At 42.4% G+C, this 25400-nt stretch overlaps 1 protein-coding gene across 2 annotated transcripts; it reads left to right on the top strand.

Annotated features, from left to right (window-relative positions):
* Nucleotides 1-23612: 23612 nt before the first annotated feature.
* LOC139002772 (60S ribosome subunit biogenesis protein NIP7 homolog) lies at nt 23613-24107 on the top strand. 2 transcript variants are annotated; one of them, XM_070403894.1, is made up of 2 exons: nt 23613-23890; nt 24032-24107. In XM_070403894.1, the coding sequence occupies exons 1-2, from the start codon at nt 23613-23615 to the stop codon at nt 24105-24107; spliced, it is 354 nt and encodes a 117-aa protein (XP_070259995.1). The 2 variants fall into 2 exon arrangements, with proteins under 2 accessions (XP_070259995.1, XP_070259986.1); XM_070403885.1 differs by having other exon boundaries at nt 23613-24107.
* Nucleotides 24108-25400: the final 1293 nt, after the last annotated feature.

Below are 25400 nucleotides of genomic sequence, written 5' to 3' on the forward strand. Positions count from 1 at the left end.
TGGATAAGCTCAAAGAACATCAAGAGGACATCAGAGTTTTTCCCCAACTTATTATTAATCTTTGTTCTCTGCCTGCCCATGCACTTACGGTCCTCATAGTCTCATTTTCAGCGACCTCCTCAGTTATTAGGCCTCAATTGTTCTATAAACACATGTATGTGTCAACCTCCTGGTGTTGGGCTCAGAAAATGTAGTGCCAGATCTCAAAACACAGCCCTGTCTTTCATTCTCTGCTGTTTCTCCCCACGTGTCACTCCTTTCACAGCTCCTTGGCTCTGTCCCAGGCTCTGTTTCACCAGCCAAGCCCTGATCACAGCTCCACTGAGCTGTTGTAACAGCCTTTTCTCTGGCCCCCCTGACTTCAGCGAACCACTCCTTCCAACCACCCAGCCTCCTGCTACCAAACTGTTTTTGTCATATTACTTCTTTCACCTAAGTATAGACAATTCATTGCTGATCATATCAAAATCCAAACTCCTTTGCCTGACTTGTAAAGTCTTCATAATCTCACCCCACCCTAGCTATTCAATTTCCTATCCCACAAAGTGCAACACACACCCACTGAACCAGTTAGGCTGTTATCTTAACTGTAGAGGCAGCAACCCACATGCCTCTACAACTACTATTTTCCTACCTCCCATGACCTCCTCATTGCTTAAGTCAAAAGCTAGCTAAAATGTCCCCATCTTTCAAAGGCCCAGCTCAGATCTCAAATATTTAATTAACCTTTCTTCATTGCTGCAGGACATATATTGGTCATTTCTTTCTCCTACCTTCTATTACATTTACATATTAAAATTTTTATTTTGAATAACAGTAATGATGGGCTAACCTCTATTGAGCACTTGCTATGTACCAGGCCCTATTGGGATAAGCAGTTCTAATATTCCTGGTTTACAGATGAAAGAACACGGGCACTGGAAGACAATCCAATCAGCTTACCACCTGACTGTTTGCTAATCATTCCATTTGTGTTGCACTGGTCTCGCTAACTAGCTTCCCAGTGCAGAGACCAAGATTCATATTTATTCTGTGTCTTCAACACCAGCAATGCAGTCTGCATGCACTGGGAGGTTATCAGTTCTACTGGTTGGCTGTTTGTACATGCAGATGTTTACATGTTTTAAAATTCCTAACCTGCAAGGATGGTGCCATGTTTGTACAATGTGCAAATAAATGCTAAACAAACCCTTTACAGCACGACGATGAATGGCTTTGGAGAATTCATAGTCTACAAATGGCCCTAAGTATTCTGTGTCACCCTCCCTGCATCCATCCTCTCCATGCTGAAACATAGGAAAGATGGGAAAACAGGTGAGCTGTCAACAATCAATGACAAACTTAATTAGGATTTTTGGAGGGTTATAGGGTAGGGGAGGTTGTTAATTCTTTCCTGGCCAAGAACTGGGTCTTCTCTTTTTTAAAAAAATCAAGTAGCAGCAAGATTTCCCTAAGTAACTAAATATGTGCACCAAATACAGATTTTCTCCAAATCTCTCCCAGTGCTTCTTCTTTTCTCTTTTAACAATTATGGTTAGTACGGACATACATTCAGCAAAGACAAATATCGCAGGAAGGATGGGGAGAGATTATGATTTAGACTAAAGCTTTAATAGTTTTTAAAAGTCACAACTATTTCTTATATTCATCATAGGCATAATTTCCAGTTTCTCATTCCCACACCCATTCTATGAAGAACAAACATCACATGTAAAAATTCATAAGATTCCTCTTCCCTCTCACTTCACATCAAAACCTTAACGAAGGCCAAAACTCTAGAGAAAAACATCTATTTCAAAATTCTTACATTGGCTCAACTACAACTTATGAATTCCTAAGAAAACTCTCATAAGCAAAAACAACCAATTTTTTTTAACAACATATCAAATGAGAAAAACCAAGTCTGAGTTTCCACTGACTACTGCTCACTTTTGATGCTAGCATTTTTCTTCAATGGAAAAAAAATTACATGAAAAGAAAGAAAATCATTTATATATCTTGTCTCTTTGTGTAGTTTCTTAAAGCCTCAGCTTATCAGGATTTCCTTCCTTGCCAATGGAAGCCAGATACATGGCCCATCTGATCCTCTAATAATTTCAATGTTAGAGGTGAGCTGCCTTGAAAAGCATTCTCTTGAAGAAGTTACTTCTCAAACTAAAACTATTCGGTCCAAGAAAACATTGTTTTATGTTAAATGTTGACATTTTATAACTTTCCCCCTAAATATGAAAACACACCAACTCACTGTGGAAAGCTTAGAATATACTCTTCCTTCCTCTTTCATCAGTCTTTGCTCATAGAATTTAAAGTCTGTAGACCTGAGTAAATCTTTTTTCAACACAGGCATTAACTTTGCATACACTTTTGTAATAATATTAAAAACTATTCTTTCTTTTATATTTTAATAGTCTCCAATGCTCACTGCAAGTCATATTGTACGTGTGTGTGCGTGTGTGTGTGTGTGTGTGTGTATGTGTGTATGTGTCTTCAGGCAATACACCTGTAAACCAATTAGACTGCAAAATCAGATATTTTCTTTTCAAGAAGAGAACATGTAGGATACATTTCCTGCATCCCTGTAAATTTGAAAATGAATTTCTAGAGCCTTTGCACATAAGCATCACATTAGGTGAATGTGGAATTTGTGAGACACAACCTTGTCTTCTAGAACAGTTCTTTAGCCTTTGGGGCTGATCTCAGCCCAGCTTGAAGTCTGTTGCATTAGCAACCTGTTCATTTTCATCTAAATGCCTGAAAGATTCTTTAATGTGGAAGCTCAAACATCTCTTTAAAATATGTCTCTAAATGAGTCTGGTAATTTTAATTTTATCTCAGATCTTCTCCAGCTAGAAAAAAAAGTTTTCTTCTGACATATGGTTGACCATTGTTTCCCATGTTTGGTTCCCCTTTTTCATTGGGAATAATGGAATCCTGGGGTTAGACCTGAGTCCTCTCAAGATTTTCATCTCGGTCCATTTGCTCCTTACTTTGTCTTCTCCTGCTTTGCTTTCTGCAGACTTCTCTGTTATTTATGCACTTCAGTATAGGTTTTAATCCTGCTGTTATATTTTCAGGATACCTGCCCTCATTTTTTGTTCCAGCCTTTGCAAATCTTCCTTCATCCTGTTTTTTTTCCTGGTGGCCCCTGACTCCTATTTCAGAGTGGCTATGCCTTTTTGCACCTTTTGGAGAATACAAAAAACATGACTCCTAAAATGTTTTTCTCTTTCTCGGAGAATTTTTTTTTAAGATATAATAATATATATCTTACATATGCAAAAGATGCCTTTCTCTCATTTTGCAGCATTCTTTTTTTAGGCCCCCTTTGGCATTCTTCTGTTTACTCATGCTGGAAAAGAGAACAATATGTTCAAATCTGGCACTTCCCAACAGAGGGTAGTGGTAGAGTCTTCATATCCCCCACTTTCCTCTTGGGCCCAAGCAAAGCAGGTCTGAAGGGCAGACTGACTGACTTACACAGTGCCTACCTTAATTCTTAGGCTCTGCCAGATATTTAGCTCTCACACATTTCTTGGCATTAGGTTTCCTGCTCTAACTGCTGAAATTTCTGACTAGAAAGAGAGAGACTGAGAGGCAATCTACTGCTCTGTTTTAAAGAACAGCAAACAAAAAATCATATGCCCTCCTAACATGCATTGCCCCTGCTCCTTCTTGCCTCTCTCCCTATTACAGTATTTTTTGTGACACGAGTAGGCATTCCAGGACACAACACTCCTCTGCTTATCTCCATCTACCTTCTGCCTGACTGTGGTGTGGAAGCCACACTCTCTGAATGGATGTGGAAAGGGAGAAAAGATGAGCTGGATGGGAGGCCTGAGTCTGGATTTGACTCTGGCTGCTTCAGTAGACAGTTCCTTCCCAGTTGGGCCATTTGTTTTTCCAGCCAGTACAGCTCCAAGGTCCTGGAATAATTGAGGGCAAATGGTGGGGGCAAGATACATTTTCTTTCTACTCTCTTTCTGCACCAGCTGGGCTTCTGTGGTTCAGTGTGTGGGGCTTTTGGGTTGTAAGCTTAAGAATATGCTTCTCAATCCGTCCCATTGACGAGTGTTTTATTAGACATTCCCTGTGAACCTCAGCATATGGCCTTTCTCTACCCTAAATTTACAGATAATTGTCCGTCCTTTTTTCACTGTTTATGGGTATTCTGGTGAAAAGTTTGGAAAGAGACCTCTCAGATATTACCTGTCTCCTCCTATGATGACCTGGGAAGTGTATAAATACGAATTTTAAATATTGATAGCTATAATGATACAGGTAATCCATAATATCACAAATATATCAGGTTTTGAATGCAACGTGGAAAAGCAGATATTTTTCTCATGCCACTCACAGATTCAAAGGACAGAGAAATCATGAATTATGCAAATAGCACCATAATGGCTCATGTTTTATGTAGGGAGACAAAGAGAGCTGATTCAAAGTGGCCACACCCCTCCCATAACTTAGAACATTCTCTGAAGTTGAAAGTATTATCAATTTAGAAAGGGAGAAATCAGCCCCCAGCAACAATTACTCCTGAGATTATTATAGTATTTCCTAACTCTCCAGCAAGGGGGACATCTTGTTCATCCAACTGAACCAAGAAAAACAAAGTGTTTCTAGCATCAAAGGAAGAGGCAGGGTGACCTGTCTGCATCCTCAGGATTGGAAGGTTGTTAATGTAAATCAACTTATAATGAAGTAAACTGCATGGTCTCCTGACTGGGGAAATAATGGGGGAAAAAAAGCAGTCTGCTTAGAATCTAGGAAAACGAGAAGCAGAGAGGAGGAATTTGTCAGCAAGTCTCTCTCGCACTGTCTAAGGGAGACAGCATGTCCTGGCTAGCTGAGACAAGCACTGTCATTCTCTTGGCAGGTGCATGCCTATATTGGAAGTGGGATGATTATAACAGATGACTCTATTACTATGTCATCCAGCTCCTTTCCTCTGAGCTAGTGAGCAAGCTCTCACTTTCTACATAAGGCTTTCCTTCAGTTTAGAGAAAGATTTGGGAAGGAAGAATGTGGCTCTAATGTTGAATGGATAACAGAACCTAATTTCGGAGTTCAGGGTTAGCATCTTGACTCTAGCCACAGTCTTTGATATGTGTATGGCGAAATGACTCATGCTGTGTAAAAGTTCTATATGAATTTTGTTGCCTATCTTCCCTATATTCAAATGCCTTCTGTGATTTCCCCATTGCTTTCAGACTTAATTCAAAACTCTGAACATGACTCTCAAGATCCTTCTCCGATTTATCCTCCACCATTCCCCAACCTGGGCTGCTCTCCAATCTGGCCCATCTTGATGCCTTCCCAGGTGTCCACACTCATTTCCTCCTCCTTGCTTGGAATGCCATCCCTCTTCCTTTCCACAAACCAAAGTCTCATTGGTTTAAAGACAAGTTCAATCCCACCACTCTCGATGAAAGCTTCTCCAGCTAGACCCACTGATTTCTGCATTTCAGATGTACTGCCTAGCATTTTGAGGTTTAATTCGTCCCTGCCAGCCCTAAATTGCCACTGTGGATTCCTGTTGACTTTGTCACTACTCCATTCTCTTCTGTTATCTAAACTTAATGAAATTTTATTATGTACTATTTAACGGTTCATTAAATTTCTAGGAGCAGAGAAATTTCTCAACTCCCCTCTCTGTCTTCACTGTGCTAATCACAGTGATGATGACAAATGAGCACCCACACATTTTGCTGAACTGAACTGAAATTTAAATCAGCCCACACTGTTAACATCCAGAACTGGACGTGGTCTGCTATGGGTCTTGTTGCAGTGAGGTGGCTGGTATTCTAGGTCTTTGCCAGGTGAGACCAAATGGTGCAATGGTTTAGCCTGGGCTCTGGGTTCAGAGAGGCCTAGATTCAAATCTCTGCTTAGCTGTTTTCTCCACAAACTTAGGACATATTTCTGAGATTCTCTAAGCCAGGGATTTCTCATCTGTAAAATGGGGAGTTCATAGGGTTTGGGTGAAGATTAAATGAGATCCTGTTAATGACATGTTTAGCACAGTGCCTCACACATGTTAGGTGCAGAGTAAATGTTAACTATGATTGGTAAGAAGAGTTCCAAGAGAGGCCTTCATCTGCATCACTCCCTTGACAATTCTGGGATATAGCTCTAGGACAAGAGAAATCTTATTGCATAAGACCTTAAGGCTCGCTGGGATTAATAAAGAAGTTAATGAAAGCATCACAATTAGTTCCAAGACCAGGACCATCAAGCAAAGATGCTCCTGCCTCACATGTGTATGGTTGGGAGCAAGAGAAAGGGGCAAGGGAAGGAGTTCTGCTCTAGGAAGACAGAAAACTCCCTGAGAGAGAGCCAAAACGTATGCTCTAACCTGGGGCATCAGTCCAGAATCAACAAGGAAGGTGCTTGATGAAACTCCAGATAGTATCCTCAAATGAATTGTGTACTGGTCCCAACCTCTTCCAATTTCCTCAGCTGAGGGTATGTGAGATAGAAAGAACAGGACTACCTGTGGAAGTAGGAAGAGCTGTGCTCATTTATTGGCCAGACCACCAGGTGGACAGAAGCTGTGATCAATGGAGAAACCCTCCATCTTGTCCAGAGTCCGCTGGGAGAGCAGGGGAACAGCAGTGGTGGTGGCCATGTGGGGTTAGCATTGGAAACTGCAGCAGAAACGAACCACTAGATGGGTCAAGATATCCCTTTACTGGAAGCCTTTTAAAATGAGCTGGGATATGGATTCAAACCAAAGTAAAACTGGAAGGTGGCTGAGAGCCACATAAAGCATGATTTAAGGCCAAGTCTTGATGGTCCCCAAGGGGAAGGCCCCAGAACACGGGTTGTAAATAATTATCCTAGAGTTGGGGGGCATAGCAGCAAGGACTGGCAAGGACATAATCCCTGGCCCTCACTTCTTTCTCAGTACCTGGATGATCTCCAAAATAATTGAACTCATTATACCTAATTTGAAAAATATTTCCCAAACTGCTCAAGGGTATCAACTAATAAGTGTTCTAAGTGTAACCATTAGGTCTTATCACATGCAGGGGCAAATATTCTAATGAAGCGTACAGTACATTATTCTTCATTAAATCTGGTAATGGACTTAAAGCACAACCTGGGGATTAACTTGCTAAAGTGGTTAAACAAAGATTCTTGGCGCCTAAGAGCTTCACTACTAAGAACATTTCAAAGATTCACAGGACTCAGGTCAAACCAGAAACGTGGGTGAGGAGGATAGGGCTACCCTGCGTTCTTTGCAGGACTGCTTCCCCTATGAGCCGAAGTGCAGGCCAGCTGAGGACAAGACTCGGGAAGAAGTGAGAGGAGGGACTCTGTTCTCCTCGCACGAGGATTTCTCTTATGGCTGAAGTAATTGCTGCAGTAGTTGAGCAAAAGAAAGGGATCCCTAGAACACTGAGGTATTCAGAAATTTCACAGTGTACCTTGGTGTAGCATTTCAACCTACACCATGCTGGATCCTACCTAAATTCTTTGAATTTGGTAAATTGTGTCCTTTACTTACGGGAAACATTATTATATTCTTTGTTGGGTAATTTCCACCTCTACTGTTTTGCTTTGTTTTTTAAACTTTTACTATTTGAATGCTGGGCCTCTTACAGTGATTCTATCAGTTTATTTTTAAAAATATATTTTTATCGATTTAAGAGAAGGGAGAGGGAAAGGGAGATAGAAACATCAATGATGAGAGAGAATCATTGATATGCTCCTCCTGCACACCCCCTACTGGGTATTGAGCCCACAACCAGGGCATGTGCCCTGACAGGGAATGGAACTGTGACCTCCTGGTTCCTAAGTTGATGCTCAACCACTGAGCATCACTGGCTGAGCAACTCTCTCAGGTTCTTATTATTTACCTACCAATTTCCATCACGGTTATTGTCTTAATTATTGTTCCACTTGCTTAAAAATTTCAATTTTATATTCTGAACCTTCTTTTAACATATACACAGGGTGTACAGAAAATGTATAAGCACCTTGAATTATTATAAAAGCAGTGTTTATTAACATACAGTTCATTTTCAAAATTTAGAAGAATCTACAGAAATTAATACTTTTTTTTGTCAATGCCTGTTTTCAAGTTGATGATCCTTTGGTCCAGACACTGCTGATAATGCAAAGCAATGGGATCGTAAACATCAAGAATCATTTTGTTCAGTATTTGTGTGCCCTCAACCGTAAACTTTATCTTTTATGTATCTCCATATAAATAAGTCTAGTGGCACTTTAGGATAAAATTTCTTTCTTCAAAGCTTAGTCTGGCTTCACCCATTGTTTCAAATCACTTAAACCTGAAAAGGAGTGAAAATTAAGTGAGCTATCAGCTATTAAAGTGTGTATACATTTTGGGGGGATACCCCATATCCTAATATTTTGGTTATAACTCTCCAAGAGCTTTGCATGTTTCTTTTTAAAAAGCAATAGGAATATTATAATAATAAAAGGTGTAATTCATCAGGAGAAACTGAACAATTATAAATGTGTATGCATTTCATAACAGAGCCTCAAAATACATGAAAAAAAATGAACACAATTAAAGGGAGAAACAGATAGTTTCGCAATTATATCAAGAGACTTTAACATCCAACAGTAAGCAATTCAGAGAAAAACTAGATTAAACATCTGCATAGACACAGAAGATGTGGACTATACTATCAGTCACCATCTATTGACACTTATGGAACATCACGTCCAACAACTGCAGAATATGTAGTCTCTTCAAGTGCACACAGCACATTCACAAAGACAGCCATAATATGGACAATGAAACAGGTCAATACATTTTAGGATTGAAACATACAGATTTATTTTTTGGCCACGATAGAATTAAGTAAAGAAATCAATGATAGTATGTTATCTAGGAAACACCCAAATATCTGGAAATTCAAAACTCTCCTAAATGATTCATGAGTCAAAGATAAAATCACTAGGGAAACCAGAAAATATTCTGAGCTGAATGAAAATGAATTCAGCTAAAATCGCTTTAAAATACATCCTATATAATAAAAGCCTAATATGCTAAGTGTCCAACCGTTTGACCAGTCGCTATGACACACTAACCACCAGGGGGAAGATGATCCAACTGGTAGGTTAGCTTGCTGCTGGGATACGGCCAATCAGGACTGGGTGAGATGGGCCAGACACGCCCTGGAGCCCTCCTGTGACCCCTCCCTGGCCTCGATCATGCACCGGCGGGGTCTCTCAGCCTGGCCTGCACCCTCTTACAATCCAGGACGCCTTGGGGAATGTCAGACTGCTGGTTTCAGCCCAATCCCCGCAAGCCAGGCCAAGGGACCCCACCGGTGCATGAATCCGTGCACCAGGACTCCAGTATGCATGTAAGATCTTTGGTTAATCTCTTCCCGTCCTCTCCCCTTCCCTCAGAAATTCATCAGTCTGTTCCATGTTTCCATACCTGTGCATTGATTGTCTGCCCCCTGGTGGTCAGTGCATGTCACAGGTACTGGTTGCATGGTCAAAGGGTCATTTAGGCTTTTATATATACAGATACCCACTATATCACTACCACCCTAGTTCTGTCTGAGGCCCTGGCTTATGAGCCCCTTAACTACACTCTTGAAGTGGGATTCCTGCCTTTGGCTATGATGCAGAAGGCCAGTCGCACAGGCTAAAGAGGGGTTAGTTTTGCTAACCCAGTTCTCCCATTCTCAGTTCTAGTCTCACCTCTATCTTCAGAAAAACCCGACTCTTCGGTTCTCCTGGGTTTCTGGGGTTCTCTAGCACAAATTAGCTGGCTTTCAGCACACATCCTGCTTTCTCTGTTCCAAATCAGATTCGAATTCATTTGTTTTCTATCTTCCAAAATTTTATCTTCTCCTCTGCTGTTGTTGCTTCTCCTGTTCTCATCGTGCTGGGCTTATAAATATTTATTCCTTCACTGTCATTAAAGTTGAAGTCTTGGTTGGAGCAGAGATAAACATAAGTATAATTGTTCTCTATTAAAAACCCAGGGGAAAATAATGACTATTTTAATATTGAAGTACAAAAGGCTATTATGGGCAATAAATCAATATGCCTTCCATGAATGCCTACAATGTGTCCCGTGGAGTGGGAGGTGTTGGAAGCCCTGAAACCGGTCCACATGCACTGTGCTCTCCGGGACTTCTCACTGATATCTGTTTTAAGGCCATTCTTAAAAGTTTCTGCTATTGACAATATCAGGTCCTATTTTGGTATTCCTCTCTAGAGCCTCCCAGGACATTTCCAATGAATTCATGCTGGGCATTTATTTTTAATGTGGGAACAACAAAGCCTTTAGGGGCAGAGAAAACAAGTACTTTCAGTCAATAGGGTAGTTATTTAGTAAACAGAATGGAATTCAGAAAATTCATGGAGAAAAGAGCAAAATATTCTAGTGAATCTCGTCAAAATACAGTAGGAAAAGTTGCCCTTTTCATGTTTCCAACTTGCCTCTACCCATCCGGTCCTGGGAGAAGTGTAGAATTGTATATACACATGACAAATATTACTTTTATTTTTATAACAATCGAGTAAGGTAGGTCGGTACTGTCATACCACATTTTATGGACAAGGAAATGAAGCCACCAAGTGATTAAGGTACTTGTCCAATGTCACATAACAAGTCATGGCACATATGGGATTGGAACTCTGGGATTTTGGATTTTTTAGTTTGTTTCTCTATCTGTGAATCACTATTTTTGCTTTTTTTTTTTTTTTTTAAGAAATTTGACCTATAGGTCCTCAGAACTCCATTTCCAAAGAAAGTTACGCTGATCAACCAAATGCAGAATGGCCCAAGACCACTGGCGCATTGTTCTGATGACGCAATTCAGAAAACACACACACTGACAGCCAGCAGCAGCCCTCATTCATCCCTCAATCACCAGGACCCAGGTAGGTGGGACCCACACATTTAGTCTCAGTGAACAATTGCTGCCCAGAAGCCCAGAGGAAGGGGAAAGCCCCAAACTCAGGAAGGAGCCACCTCTTCAGAAGCCAGTTCAAGCGGGCACACGCTGAAGGAAAGCCACTCTAAAGGAAAAGCTGGAGTGAGGAAACCCACATCCATGCCATTCTTTCCATTTACAAGGCTCTTCACCATAGATTAGCTCCCATGCCCTCACAGCCCCATGAGGCAGGAATTACTGCCATCGTCACATTTACAGAAGAGAGGAGGACCCTGAGACTCAGTGATGTTACATGACTCTTTGGCTCACATACTTAGTGACTGGCACAGCCAGGCCCAGAGCCCAAGTCATCGGACCCCATGCTCTCTTCTTCAACATCCCACGTAAAGAGGTCCATGCAACAGTTCCACTGCTTTGTGAACCTCTCTTTTCCCTCCCTTCCTTTCTTTCTGACAGAATTTCTTCTGATGAGTATTATTATAAGGATAAGAACAGCTAACGTGGAGTGCCTGCTGGGTCCAGGAATTGTGTCTGTCAGGTATCTAACATGGATTTTCTCTTTACTGTTATCTCTGATATGTAGATGAGAAAACTGGGGCACTGAAAGGGAAGTAACTCAAACCCTTAGGTCAACAGATAGTAAAATGTAGAGTCTAATATTTAAACCCAGGCAGTCTGACTTTGGAGTCAAGACTCTTCAATTCATCATTACCTTGCTGTCCTTTGATGCAAAATCAGCACGCACACACAGTAATTACACGTCTATGAATCCACCCTAAGGAAATACCAATTCTGCACAGATGTGTTAATTGCAAGTTTATTGAAAATAGCCAAGATTGGAAATAGCGTAAAGTCCCCAAATGGAGGAATTGTGGAGCATATCATGTTCCATGCTGCCCAGAGAAACAGCTCCTACATGCTGGACTAGGTTAAGTTCCCCCCTCTCATGATACACATGTGTTTCCTTTGTGGCACTTACTATTGTGATTAGTTAAACATCTATGTGATTATTTAGTGACTTCTAATACTAAGCCCTGTTTCTATTGTTTTCTCCATCACATCCCCAACACTTATGGTGCTGGGGTCCAACCCCAGCAGGTCCAGGGGTCCCCAAAGGTGTGGACGGAGTCGGCGAAGAAGGAATGACACGGAGACAGGGTTCAGTTCATCAGCATAGCGAGATTCTCCAGCCAGGATCTAGCCCGGATCTGTTGCCATGTTCTGTCGCCAGGTTCTTTAGCCAGGTTCTCCAGTCAGGTTCTGCCGCCAGGTTCTATCTAGGATCTCCAGCCAAGTCCTGTCTCCAGGTTCTGTATAGGATCTCCAGCCAAGTCCTGTCTCTAGGTTCTGTTTCTAGGTTCTGTGTCTAGGTTCTGTCTCCAACTCTTTAGATTAAGAAGATCCTGACCAGAACTTGGTTGGAGTTCCTAACCAGAACTTCGCTGGAGATCCTGGAGGGAGAACCTCGCTATGATGATGAACTGAAACCAGTTTCCATGTCATTCATTCTTCGCCGACTCCGTCCACACCTTTGGGGATCCCTGGACCTGCTGGCGTTGGACCCCAGCATTGGCACCCGAACAGGGACCCTTAGGTAAGCCCCCCATTCCCTTAGGTAAGCTCCACTCTTGGGACGGATAGGACTCCACCGTAGAAAGAGGGTGGATAGTCTTCACCGACTCCGTCCACACCTTTGGGAACCCCTCGAACAGGATTCCCCTAGGTAAGCCCCCCCATTGAGAACCCTCACACTCGGGACGGATAGGACTCCACCAGGGTGCTACAGACCCCCCTATAGAGGATAAGTAGGGTAAGAAGGTGGATAGCACAGAACTTAGATTGAGAAGATGTGCCATACTGAGTCCAAAGAAAGAAGACTCTGTATTGATCTTTAGATTAAGAAGATGTGCCATACTGAGTCTAAAGAAAAAAGACTCTGTATTGATCTTTTAACACATATGCTTGCTAGCAGAGGAGTTAAGGTTACTCCCAGTCAGACGGAATGTTTTATACAAGAAGTATGTCCATGATTTTCTGAGGAAGGAAAGGTGCCAGAAAGGTAAATGTAGAGGCATGGGAGAAGGTAGGCCCAAGGAGCCTTATCCTTAACCCCACTGCAGCCTTTCCACCCCGGGAAAGTGCAGGATTGGAAAGCTCTCCCTAGGGTGATAGATCAGGACTCAGGTAATAGCGAAAAGTGCCAATCCTACTCTTAAAATGGATACAAGAGAGCATTTGGGGTTTTTCTTTTTAATGCCTGCTTTGGATTGAGTAAATGCATTACGTGTGTCCCACAATGGACCCAGAGAAGCTCCTTGTCCCATCGTTCCAAAGACTTAGAGTTGCTTCGATGACAGAAAAGCAGAAAAAAGAAGAAAAGAAAGGCTATGCAAGGGACTGAGGTGCCAACATGGGGTCAGCTGAAGAAGTTAACAACTGAGGCCCAACAGATGGTAGAAAAGCAAGAAGTGGAAGCTACTCTCTCAGCCAAGTCCGAGGACTCTGAGTAAATCAGCAAAAGAAACTTTCATTTAGCAGAAACTCACTTATTTCATCAAATGGAAAGACTTACTTACAGGAGCCTGGAAGGGACCTGATGTACTTTTAACCTGGGGGAGAGGAGATGCTTGTATATTTCCACAGGATACAGACTCACCTGTGTGGATTCCAGACCGTCTAATCCGACCTTATGTCACACCACCCTCCGTCTCCTCCTCATCCTCCTCCTCCCCGGTATCATCCATATCGTCCGACCCAGAGGGCACAGCTGACTCCTCCCCGGACACAGACACCACCATCAAGCACAGCCCTGATGGACCCTTTGATGCAGCCCTTCAACTCGCTGATGCTTCGGGGAAGCCCGTCGCCAATGACGCTGCCCACTAGCCAGATCAACAAGGACAACCAAACCACCGACTTGAGGACAGCTGAAATCCCTTGACTGAAGAGACGAGTAACCTTCTACAGGAACAAGGCTCCTTGTGCACTCCATCCACTATGTTTATAGTTATGCTTATTGTCATTGCTTGCCAGTCTTCTTCCGAGTCTTAAATAGCCCAATCTGAGAGGTAGCCACTGATTTGCATGCGCTATCATTTAAAAAATAAAAAAGGGGGAATTTACCAGAAGCCGGTCCATCCTTGCTGCTTGACACAGTTGCTGCAGGAAAGAAACAACTGCACAGCATATGTTTCAAGGGACCTGGCATATATAGCATATTGTTCTTAATATGTTTGCTCTCCTTAGTGCCATGTGTTTTAACCAAGGTCACCTCTCCAAGAAAGGTTGTTTCCCCAGGTGGGGATTTTTCCCTGAGGTTAGGGAGGGGATACAACCCCTTAATTAAGTGCCAGGCGGGTAGTTAAGCTACATAATCTTTACTCCCTGGAATGGAGATGAGAAACGCCCTAACCTTTGTAATAGAAAATTGACAGGATTAAAATCAGCTGGTATAAATACGGATGTAACAAGACAATAAACATCAGATCCTAACCAGAACCTAGCCAGAGAACATGGCAAAAGATCCTGGACAGAACCTGGCTACAGAACTTCACTGGAGAACCTAGACTGAACATGGCAAAAGAACCTGGATAGAACCTGGCTAAAGAACCTGGAGAACCTGGCTGGAGAACCTAGTGAGAGAACATGGCACCAAAACTTGGTTGGAGTTCCTAACCAGAACTTTGCTGGAGATCCTGGAGGGAGAACCTCGCTATGATGATGAACTGAAACCAGTTTCCATGTCATTCATTCTTCGCCGACTCCGTCCACACCTTTGGGGATCCCTGGACCTGCTGGCGTTGGACCCCAGCATTATGGTACTTTCTGGCACATAATAGCTGCTCAATACTAGTAAATGCTTATTGAATGAAGGGGTGAACACAGTACATATGAATGAATTATGATGACTTGGAAAGATTCTTGATATAGTATCAAATGAAAAAAAATGTACTAAGAGAAACACAAGAGTATTTAAGCTATTTAAGATACTCCTATCATTTTATGCTGTTTAGCAAGAATTTGTTAGAATAGTGTCAAAGAGGCTAAAGATCAGCATTAGCTGAGACTTGTAAAAAATATTAGAGTCAGCAATTGCTTTTGAAAGGTATGTTTGAAACACGGAGAAAGGCAAAGATCTTTGGGAAAGTTGGTAGAGTGATAATAATGGGAAAACAGAAAGCAGAGTAAGTGCCCAATAACTATTTTTCTCCTGTGCTATTAAATAGGAAGGCCGGTGTTCAACATAAAGAGGGTAGAACAGACAAGGTAAAAGTAAAACGAACCATGCAAAAAACTTTCAGTTCCAGATAAGCATGGGGCTAGAGCGAGAGAGAGGGGGGTGGGGGCAAATCACTTCAAGTGCACTTAAGAATCCAGGCCTGTAGGAATTCGATTCCAGGGCCTAAAGGGATTTCAGAGTCACTAATAGTCGTTTCTGAGATGTTATAAGAATCAGAAAAATAACAGAAGACTGAATGGGGTGAGGGATTTTCAGAGAAAGTAATGTTTGCTCTTTGTTGTTACAGGGAACCAAGGCAAAACCAATGGATTTCGGTTAAAGGTAAACAGATAGAAGGATTAATGTAAGGGGGGGAGGAGACTATTTAGTTACTAGCACCATCCATACTTCCTTTATGCTGCCTTGTATGCCTTAGATGCTCTGTGAACTGACAGAGATGATGGAGGAGGGTCGGGCTAGGGTGACAATCCAGAATAATTCTCCATCCCTGCTAATTCAAGGAAGCTCTCTCATCCTCTCTGGCAGCCTCAGCCACAGAGTCACAGCTATGATCTCAGAAGCAGTGAGCTTGAGTGTTTCAGTAACACGTTTCTTCATTTTCATCCCCAGCCCTCAGTGCAGCTTAAAACAGCTGCAGACACCACATGAAAAAGACCAAGGGTGCATCAAAATCCACGCCAGGAGATGGCTGCTCTGGGAACAACTAGGCACAATGTGAGTTACCCTGTGCTCACCGCAACACACCAGTCCAACTGGAAAAATCAGCATGCAGACTGGAACACAGTCCAGGTTCCCTTTCAATTCTTTTTTTCACCTTCCTTATCTTCTAGTTCCCTGAGGATAAATACCCAATCATCCAATTGGTTCTGGAATTGCATCACTAATGGTCTGGGAAGATAGTATTGTGGTATTGACTGAGTTTTTAAAGACTCAGGAAAAACTATCTCCCAAACTTCAAAGGACTGGCCCCTTTAAAACACACCCAAAAACCCTGGAGATAACATGCATCTTAGACTAAAGACACCAAACACCTTAAAGATAAGATACATAATCTCAGAACTTTCCATGGAAGCTGCAAAAACGCTATCAGGATCATCTCCAAAAAAACCACACAATTTACTATGAAAGTCTAATCAGTCATTTGGTAAACATTTCCCTGGACAGATAAGAGATCAGGGTAGGGGGGTGAGAGGAGATGGAAAGGGATTGTGCCAGAAAAATGGTCAATTAATTATGGGTATTAATCTCATATCATGCCAACCTAACTCTCTTCCACTCTTCAAAAAATATCAAAAATCACAACATAGGAAACAAATATAGGTCAAAAGCTGCTGAATTTTGGAAGCCAAGGATTCAAGTTATTCCTATGGAATGTAAGTCTGCTTTTTGCCCACTTTATCTGGCCCACATTCCAGGGCACTTCAGACAGGTTGGTAAACAAACAACCACTTCAGACCCCATATCTCAGAGCAAGCACAGACTGATCTCTCAGGGTCCTCCTAGGTCTACTAAATATTCATGACTCCACCCATTTGTTCCACATTAATAAACATCTGTTCTATGTTAAAGCCCTCATGCTTTTTATAAATCAGACATTTTGCCCTATTGAAAGCTCCCATAAGGGATATTCCTTTACCCACTGATTAGGCCCTGCATCCAAGGATAGCGAGGGGCCACGGTATGACTGGCCCAATTCCTACCCCCTGGAACTACTGTATGACCAGGACGTCATGAAGCACAGCTCAGCTGTGAGACGTAAGAATGATGGATGTTCAGGGAGCCCATCTGCAGGTGGAGAGTGGGGGACATTTCTTTGACTCCTCGCCACATCATTAGCTTCAAATGGAAAAACATAAGGTTCCCCAAGTGCTTTAATGCAGTATACAGCCAGAACCTAACATCTCAGGGCCTGGGAGCTTCTCCTTCTCAAACCTGCTTTCCATAAAAATCAACTGCAGCACCCACCCTTCTGTCATCCACACATGATGATTTACAGCCTTTTTAAAAAAATGCATCCATAGATTTTAAATTCTTATTATAGCCAAAACTCTTAAATATGGCATCAGCACTTCACTATGTGTGAAGGGTCCAAAGGGGTTTAGTTCATTTTTTCAGGCAACTGATACTATAAAGTGGAGGAACATTATGCATGGTCTGAGCAAATCTTTTCATTGCAGGGAGAACTGGAGAAATGCCATCCAGGGAGGTAAAGTGACTTGCCTCAGATCACACAGCTTGTCAGAGGCAGAGTGGGCCCAGGAAGTCAGCTCTCCAGATCCCTTCTCCAGATTGTTTCCTATTTCTAATATATATATATATATATATATATATATATATATATACTAAATATATCTAGTATTTTGTATTCTGTCATTTATTAAATATGAATTATGTTTATATACATAAAGTTTATTTATAATTGAGATGTTTTGATACCTCAGTTCAGACATTTTTTCTCATCAATTGGAATTAACTAAGCTTTCTGTACATTCTTATCTGAATTCATGGGCCCCTGGCGAGTGACTTCCTATGAGAAAGAGTCACTGTGCTCCTCTGCAGAATGCAGCCCAGAGTATGATGGACACCCCTTCAGCAGACAGTCCCGCTCCCTGCCAGGAGTGAGGCCCAGGCACAAGCCCTAATGCAGCAGGACAGGTGGGATTGGAGAGGCCCAGCTGGGCTGGGGAGAGCAGGATGGGCTGGAGCTCCCCAACTGTTAGCCTGGAGAGAGGTGAGGTGAGAGCAGACAGGAGGCAGAGGAGGGCCCACGGAGGAGGGAGGACCCTGATGGGGAGGAAAAGAAGTAGTAGGTGCCCTAAGGCAGATGATATAGTCAGGAGACAGAAGGAAGGGAGGACTGGACACTGGCTGCATCAACGTAGATAAGAAGGCCAAAGTCCAGGGGGCTGGGCCACCTGAGACACATTCCAGAATCCCAGGAGCCTGGAGAACCAAGAGTCAAAGCGTCTGTGACCGAAATCAGGGGCTATGTCTGCCCCGCTGGCCCTGTGCCCAGAGCCCAGCTCGCAGCAGGCCTTTGGGTATTCGGGGAAGGATAAAAGGGATGGAGGGGGTTTAGGAGCCCAAACCAGAGAATGCAGTTATTTAAGGGCTAAGATCAATCAAAAAGCCTGGGTGATAGCAAAAGTAATAGCAAACTGAGTCAAGATCCCTGGGAAACAGCACACACTTATTCCCAGAATTAGAAAAGAAGGAGATGAGTTCATGGCCAAAGGGAGGAAGAAGACAACAGGACAGAAAGAGGGGTTAGACAGAGGATAGGGAGAGAGAGTAAAAAATAAGTTTTATTTTTACCAATTATCCACAGAAGCCTCCTTTTTCTACCACCTGCATACCAAGACTCTTGATAAAGACACTTTTGATAAAAACTATATGTTGTTGTTAAGCATGTCACATTGATAGTATTATTATTCCACTCCAGCTGGGCTCAGGCCTTGTCTAGAAATGGCTAATGCAATCTGTAAAGAAATATTCCCATAGGATATTGAGATAGGCAAAAATAAACACCCACCAGAAACCTCCCCAACTCAGTGCTTCCAAAGGAACAGTTTTCCACACCTTGGATCCATCGTCCACATGTCTGCAGGCACAGCCCACCCAGGCCCTGAATTTCGATCTCCAATCTTCTCCCTAGAGACCAGGCCTCTGCAGATCCCGAACTTTACCTTTCCCATCTCCGCACTGACCCGGCTGAGAAAGAGGCCCGGCCTTGGCAGCAGAGAACTCAGATTCCTGTGCCTCTCCCTTTACATCCTCCTCTCCCACCAGGATTCCCAGACCTTTGCTTTCCCTCCAATTCCCCCAAATCTTGTGAATCTTAACGCCGAGCTGGCCAGTTCTTAAAGCAGTTTCTGCCCAGTGTTCCCTGTTGCTGGACCTCACCTCAGTCATCTGACCCTAAAGAAGGTAAAGGACTCATCCAAGACCCGCAGATTAGGAGGGGCAAAATTCAGAGCTAAAGATGCTAGTATAGTATCCAGAACAGGCCAGCACTCAGCTGGTAAATATATGCTTGAGAAAACTAAAATTGTCCCTGCAAATGAAATGATTTCTAAAACTTACAAAATACAGTGTAAAAGGTCAGAAAGTTTATGGGTTTTAGAAACTCAACTCAGGACATCCCCACAATGACCAAGCAGTCAGGTATAATTATTGAAAGATCCATAATGGTGCCTTAAAAAGGCACTTCTTTGGGCTCGGCTGGCATAGCTCAGTGGTTGAGCATCAACCTATGAACCAGAAGATCATGGTTTAATTCTTGGTCAGGGCACATACCCAGATGGCAGGCTCGATCCCCAGTGTGGGGAAGATGCAGGAGGCAGCCGATCAATGATTCTCTCTCATCATTGATATTTCTATCTCTCTCTCCCTCTCCCTTCCTCTCTGAAATCAATAATTTAAAAAAGGTGGTGGGGGGGGCACTTCTTTGGGAACTGGTAGAAGGAGCTAAAACAGTATTGAGCCAACTGGGTCAATGGAAAAGTAATCTTCCTGGACCGGAATTACTGTGCCTTGATAACGTGGTTCCCTGGTCAGGTCAGCTTAGGATGCATGCTCCATGGTCCCCCTCGGTATTTCAATACATTGAAGCCTATATCAAGTTCTAAGGAGTTCTATTGTAAAGAAACTCATTAAATTTGATTTAACTTACTCTTTTCTAAACTTACTCGACCACTGCTCTTTTCTTAGAGAATACTTATTTGTTCAGAGAACACAGTTTGGGAAGTTTTGAGCCAGATTTAGTTAATAGGTTTATTTAACTCCCAATTTTGTAATTCATGCAAGCAGGCTCCTTGCATGAGTAGATTCTCTTACATATGCCCTACATTCAAATGCATCCTTATTCAATTTTTAAAATTTCCAGGATTTAACAATAGGCTAGGAGAGTAGTCGTATCATTAAAAAAGCCTTCCTTTGAAATCTGTCAGTCACAGCTTCACAAGACTGGGTTTCTGTGAGGGAGCTATAACTGCTCAAGAATTTGTGCCTGAAAGCACATCTTTCTGGGGAATCAGAACATCACAGGACTGTCACATCTGAGAGCTGGAAAAAGCCCTAGACGTTGGCCAATCAATGCCATCATCTCATAACCAGAGAGCAGACTCAGGGGGATTGGCAGCTGCCAAGACCACAAGCTACCCAGTGGTGGAGCTGGGATTAGAACCCGGATCTTTTCCTATCCTGGAACGACTAGTATCTGCTTTTCTCAGAAAGCAAGAGCTTAGTCCTCTTCATCCTTAAAACCACAGTGGAAAGATGAGAAGGAAATGCGCCCAAATGCTAACATTGCTTGACAGAGAGGTGATATTTGGTCTGAGTTCTATTTTCCTGCGTTGACCAGAATATCTACCAAGGGCATATATTGTTTTTATTCCAAAAATAGTATATTCTAAAAAATGGAAAACAAACACAGAAGGTAAAGCACATAGTACATACCCCAGAAGGCAGCATCTGTGTGGCTCCCAGTTGTTGAACACATAAGCAGAACTAATGAAATGCCGTGGCATTTCCCTGTGCCAGGGGAGGCATTAGACTGTGAGCAGGATGACTCACTGAGGCAACGCCGAGACCTCCCTGCTGGCTGCTGGCGGGCATGGGCTCTCTGATAAGCTTCATGCTGCTGTGGCTGCACCCACAGACTGGCAAGAGGCAGAGACCTGCTTCATTGCTTTTGCTAATTTCCTCTTAAAGCCAGTGTTTCAAGATAGGCTTTGAATAGCTCCTCAATTTCTAAACTCTACCTAATTGAATACACAAGTTTAATTGGGAAATTTCTTTTTACTTTGCTTTTCTGTACTTATGTACTGGCCTCCCACCTAGCAAAAACTTTCTCTCAGCCTAACTGTGCTTATAAACAATACTTTTAGGGAGTATTACTCTTGTTTTGAAGTCTGAGCAAGGCGAATTGTTTATGTATTAGGGGTGTGCATGCCTGCTTGTGTGTGCGTGCGTCCCAATCTGTTTGGACTGCTATAACAAAACTGGGTGGCTTATAAACATCAGAAATTTACTTCTCACAATTTCTGGAGTCTGCGAAGTCCAAGATCATGCCTTTAGAAGATTTTGTGTCTGCTGAGGGCCTGCTTCCTAGACAAGTGTCTCTTTCCTATGACCTTACTTCGTGGAAGGGGCAGGGAGCTCTGTGGGGTTTCTTTTATAAGGGCACTAATCCCATTCAGGAGGGCTCCACCCTCAGGTCCTAAGATTCTCCCAAAGGCCTCACCTCCTAATTCCATCACATTGGGGATTAGGTTTCAACATATGAATTTTGGAGGGAAACAAACAGACATTCTGTCTTTAGCAGTGTGGATGTGTGACAGAGCCAACTGCTTATTTGAATCTGACTCATCCTTAACCCTTTGAGTGCCAACCAATATCCTAGGAACTATACTAAAATTGCAAGGCATTTTGTGTTAAGGTTTTTAAAATTTTTTTCCCACATAAAGAGTGAACTACTAGCATCTAATAGTGACACTGCAGGAGGAGCACAATAGCGCTCCCGGCACTTGTGGCAAAAGACAGGAGGAGCGCAATCGCACTCCCCGGCACTCTAAGGGTTAAATCCTAATGGGAATAATTTGCTAATCCTTTTAATCAAACAGTGTACATTCAGTCACTTCTGGAATATCTATGTACTTAAGTTTTCAAAAAACTGTGTCCACTGTCATCTGAAAATACCGAACCTTTCCAGTGGTTCTCAACCTTCCTAACGCCGTGACCCTTTAATACAGTTCTTCATGTTGTGGTGACCCCCAACCATAAAATTATTTTCGTTGCTACTTCATAACTGTAATTTTTCTACTGTTATGAATCGTAATGTAAATATCTGATATGCAGGATGTATTTTCAGGGGTCGCGACCCACAGGTTGAGAACCGCTGCTTATCATTACTCTTAAAAGTAGTGGCAAAGGTATATCTTCAACATGTCCATCTTTTCCTTCAGTACTTCTTCCTTTTCCACTGTCTTTTCGCTGACATTAACAACAATTCATGCTTTTATGCCTTTCCATTTCCAGGCTGTGGTTGCTCCTTTCCTGTAGCTTCACCCGAACCTGCTTTCCCTCCCACAGTCCCAGGGTGTGTCATGTGCCACCCTCCCCTATTTAAGGCAATGCTTCCTCTGTGGCTTTCAGTCCACCCCATAGTATGGCATCTCCCCAAGGGTCCTGATCCATTAACTACTTCTCTTGGCCACTGTATCTTTGATTTACCCCCTTTTTACTCAATTTTCCCTCTGAGTTTATGTTTGTTCATTTCCCACCCATCTTAAAAAAAAATAATAACTCCCCCTTGACCATATATGATCTTCTAGCTATAGATTTACCTCTTGTTCCCTTGTTCTCACGTTCTTCGAATGATGAGACTGTACTCACTGTCTCCATTTACTCAACTCACATCCACTCCTCCCCGGGAGCAACCTGGTTTCTCCTGTCCAACCGCTGAGAGGGTTTCAGCTAAGATCACTCATGACTGTTCGTCTCTTCCATGGGCTCTTCTTTCTCTATATGCTCCTTAAACATTAGCATTTCCAATGTTTCATCCTCCAGAGTTTCATTCTATATCCACTTCCCTTTTTACTCTACAGTCTCTCCCTGGTGACTTAACCCACTTTCACAGTCCTAAACACCTCCCACTTATGCTAATGACTTCTAAATACACTCTCACTAAGTCAAAAGTCTCCCTAGATCCCTATTCCAAGTACCTGCTGGCACTTCTAGCTGTCCACTGGCACTTCAAATTCATTATGCTCCAAATCAAACTCATCATCTCCTCAACCTCCCAAACATATAGCTACTTCTACTACTCCCCATGTTAGTTGATGAACCATCACTATAGTGACCAATTATCCACATTAGCCTTGGACTGAGGGGATTTCCTGCATGTGGGAATCTCAGTTTTAATAGGATAGTCCCAGGTAATCAGAGAGAATCACCCTAATGGTCACCACCAATCATTGGGTCTAGATCGTAGGAGTCAACTTCGACTGTCTCCTTCATCCCCTCCCTTTAATATCCTTGTCCTTCCTACTTAACTTCCTAAATAGTTATCAAATTCCTGCTCTCCTCTCTACCCTAGCACATGTCCTTACCATCTCTTGTCTGATTACCATCCTCACTTCCTGAGGGTTCTCCCTGATGCCAGACCTCTTCCCTTTGTAAGGGCACTCACTCATCTTCGCCACAGTTCACTCTCAGCCTACATCGCTCCTGGACCCTGGAGGAAGCTGTCCCCCCAGGGGCAGGTCCCTCGTGTCTGCTCTGCTCTGTGCTCAGAGAGATGTTGGGGGAATTTTTTATTGGACTTCACTTGAGGGAGCTGCCAGACACTGTCCAAAACAGGTGAGTGACTGCTTTTCCTCAAAAAGTGAAGAAATGGGCAGAGACCACCTCAGTGGTCCTAGAACATTTAGTACAATCAAGAACTCCACCCTGGGGTGCTCCAACAGTGGAAAATGCAGCCTTTGACTAGAGAGGAGACCCATGTCATGTTTGAAAAGATAGCAAAATACCTCGGGGAGGATCTTCAGCTGTTGGTTGACAGGCCTGACGGCACCTGTTTCAGGTTGCACAGCAAGTGGGTGTCCTACGTGAGTAAAAAGATCTTGACGTTGGCCACCAACATCTCCAGTGACAAGCTGGTGTCACTGGGGACCTGTTTCAGAAAATTCACTGGGACCCACACATTCTGGTTGCACATCACAGCTCTGGATCAGCTTGCACTCTATGCCAAGTACAAAGTGTGGATAAAGCTTAGGGCAGAGCAGTCCTTCCTGGATGGGAACCATGTGTTAAAATCTGGACTGGGCAGGATCACCGAAAATACATCTCAGTACCAGGGAATGGTGGTGTGCTCCATGGTAGGCATCCCTTTGGGTTTTAGGGTGGCAGCAAAGTCTACACAAGACTGCAGGAAAGTAGACCCCATGGCCATCATGGCATTTCATTAAGCAGGTATTGGGGACTATGAGCCACATGAAGAAGCATTGACTTAAAATGAAATCATCGCAAGGACTTATGGCTGTGTGAAAGGCCCTAGCTTTGTTTCCTGTGTCTGTGCAGGCTCCACCAGGGGACTTCTTAGTTTAATATAGTCTCTCTTATGGACAAATGCAGGTTGGATTCTTATTAAGCAGAAATGGTTCAAAAATGGCATTTCAGGTGTTTGTGTTTGTTACTAAATAGAATATTGTGTTTTATATTTCAATCAGAGGGTTTCTCATTTTCAGCAAAAGGTTCTAAATCATTGGATTTGAGGACAAAAATAGTTTATTGTTATCTGTGATAACTGTTTTTCCAAACTTATGGTAAGAACACAGTAGATTTTTTTATTATTTATTAATACTATGAAAGATAGATATTGCTATATGAGAATAGTAGGCCACGTCTGGGATTTTACAAATGAAAGTTGAATAAAATACTAGGAGTAATTTATTCTGCTACTTTCCCTTATGACAGGTGCTGTGTGGTATGGAAGAAAACTTGAATTCTAAACGTATTTCTATTACCTACCAGCTCTATGATGCTCTAGATGAGTCATTAAACTTTAATGAACTTCATTTTCTTCTGTTTCAAAAAAAAGCTTTAACCATCTCCCTAAGAATGGCTTTTAGAATTAGAAATCGTGATTGTAAAGTACCTAGCACAGTGCCTGGCAAATGACAGGTGCTGGATAAACGGTAAGAATTATTTTTATGTTGCATATACTGAGTGTTTCTACTACTGAGAGTAGGACCTAACGGGTATAATTTGATGATAATATTTTGGTTTCCACAAGCTGTTTTCTGAATCTTTCCTTTTCTGAAATGGTGTGATTTCAGGTTGAATGTTATTTTCATCTCCTTAGTTTCCTGAAACATTTCCCTCGTGAACCTTTACACACCGTACTGGACTGGATGAAAAGCACTAATCAGAGACCCTGAGATCATCGGCCTCCTCCTTCCTTCTTCCCCATGCTTCCAGAAATCGATTTTAGAATTATTAAAATATTTTTAAATAAAAATCATTTCACAGAGAAATATTTCTAAACTACCTGCATTGTAAAACAGTTTTTCTAGTGAAAATACTGTTTATTTTAAATTCCAAAGGTGACATCTCTAAAAATAAAACATTTTTTAACTAAGAAAAAAAAGGAAAAAGAAGTCCACTCTGGCCAATGACTTCTGCTCTGGTTTTCTGTCTTTCTAGATTTCTATCTAAAGTCAAAATCATTATACTGCAATCCCTAGCTCAATTTTTGAAAC

The sequence above is a fragment of the Myotis yumanensis genome, unplaced genomic scaffold (assembly GCF_028538775.1).
Source record: "Myotis yumanensis isolate MYYU_CA2020_CCGP unplaced genomic scaffold, mMyoYum1.0.hap1 SCAF_1, whole genome shotgun sequence".
Lineage (NCBI taxonomy): Eukaryota > Metazoa > Chordata > Mammalia > Chiroptera > Vespertilionidae > Myotis > Myotis yumanensis.

What these genes read in the sequence shown, in the direction of transcription:
- LOC139002772 (XM_070403885.1), top strand. Translation starts at nt 23,613, where the DNA reads ATGCAGCCTTTGACTAGAGAGGAGACCCATGTCATGTTTGAAAAGATA.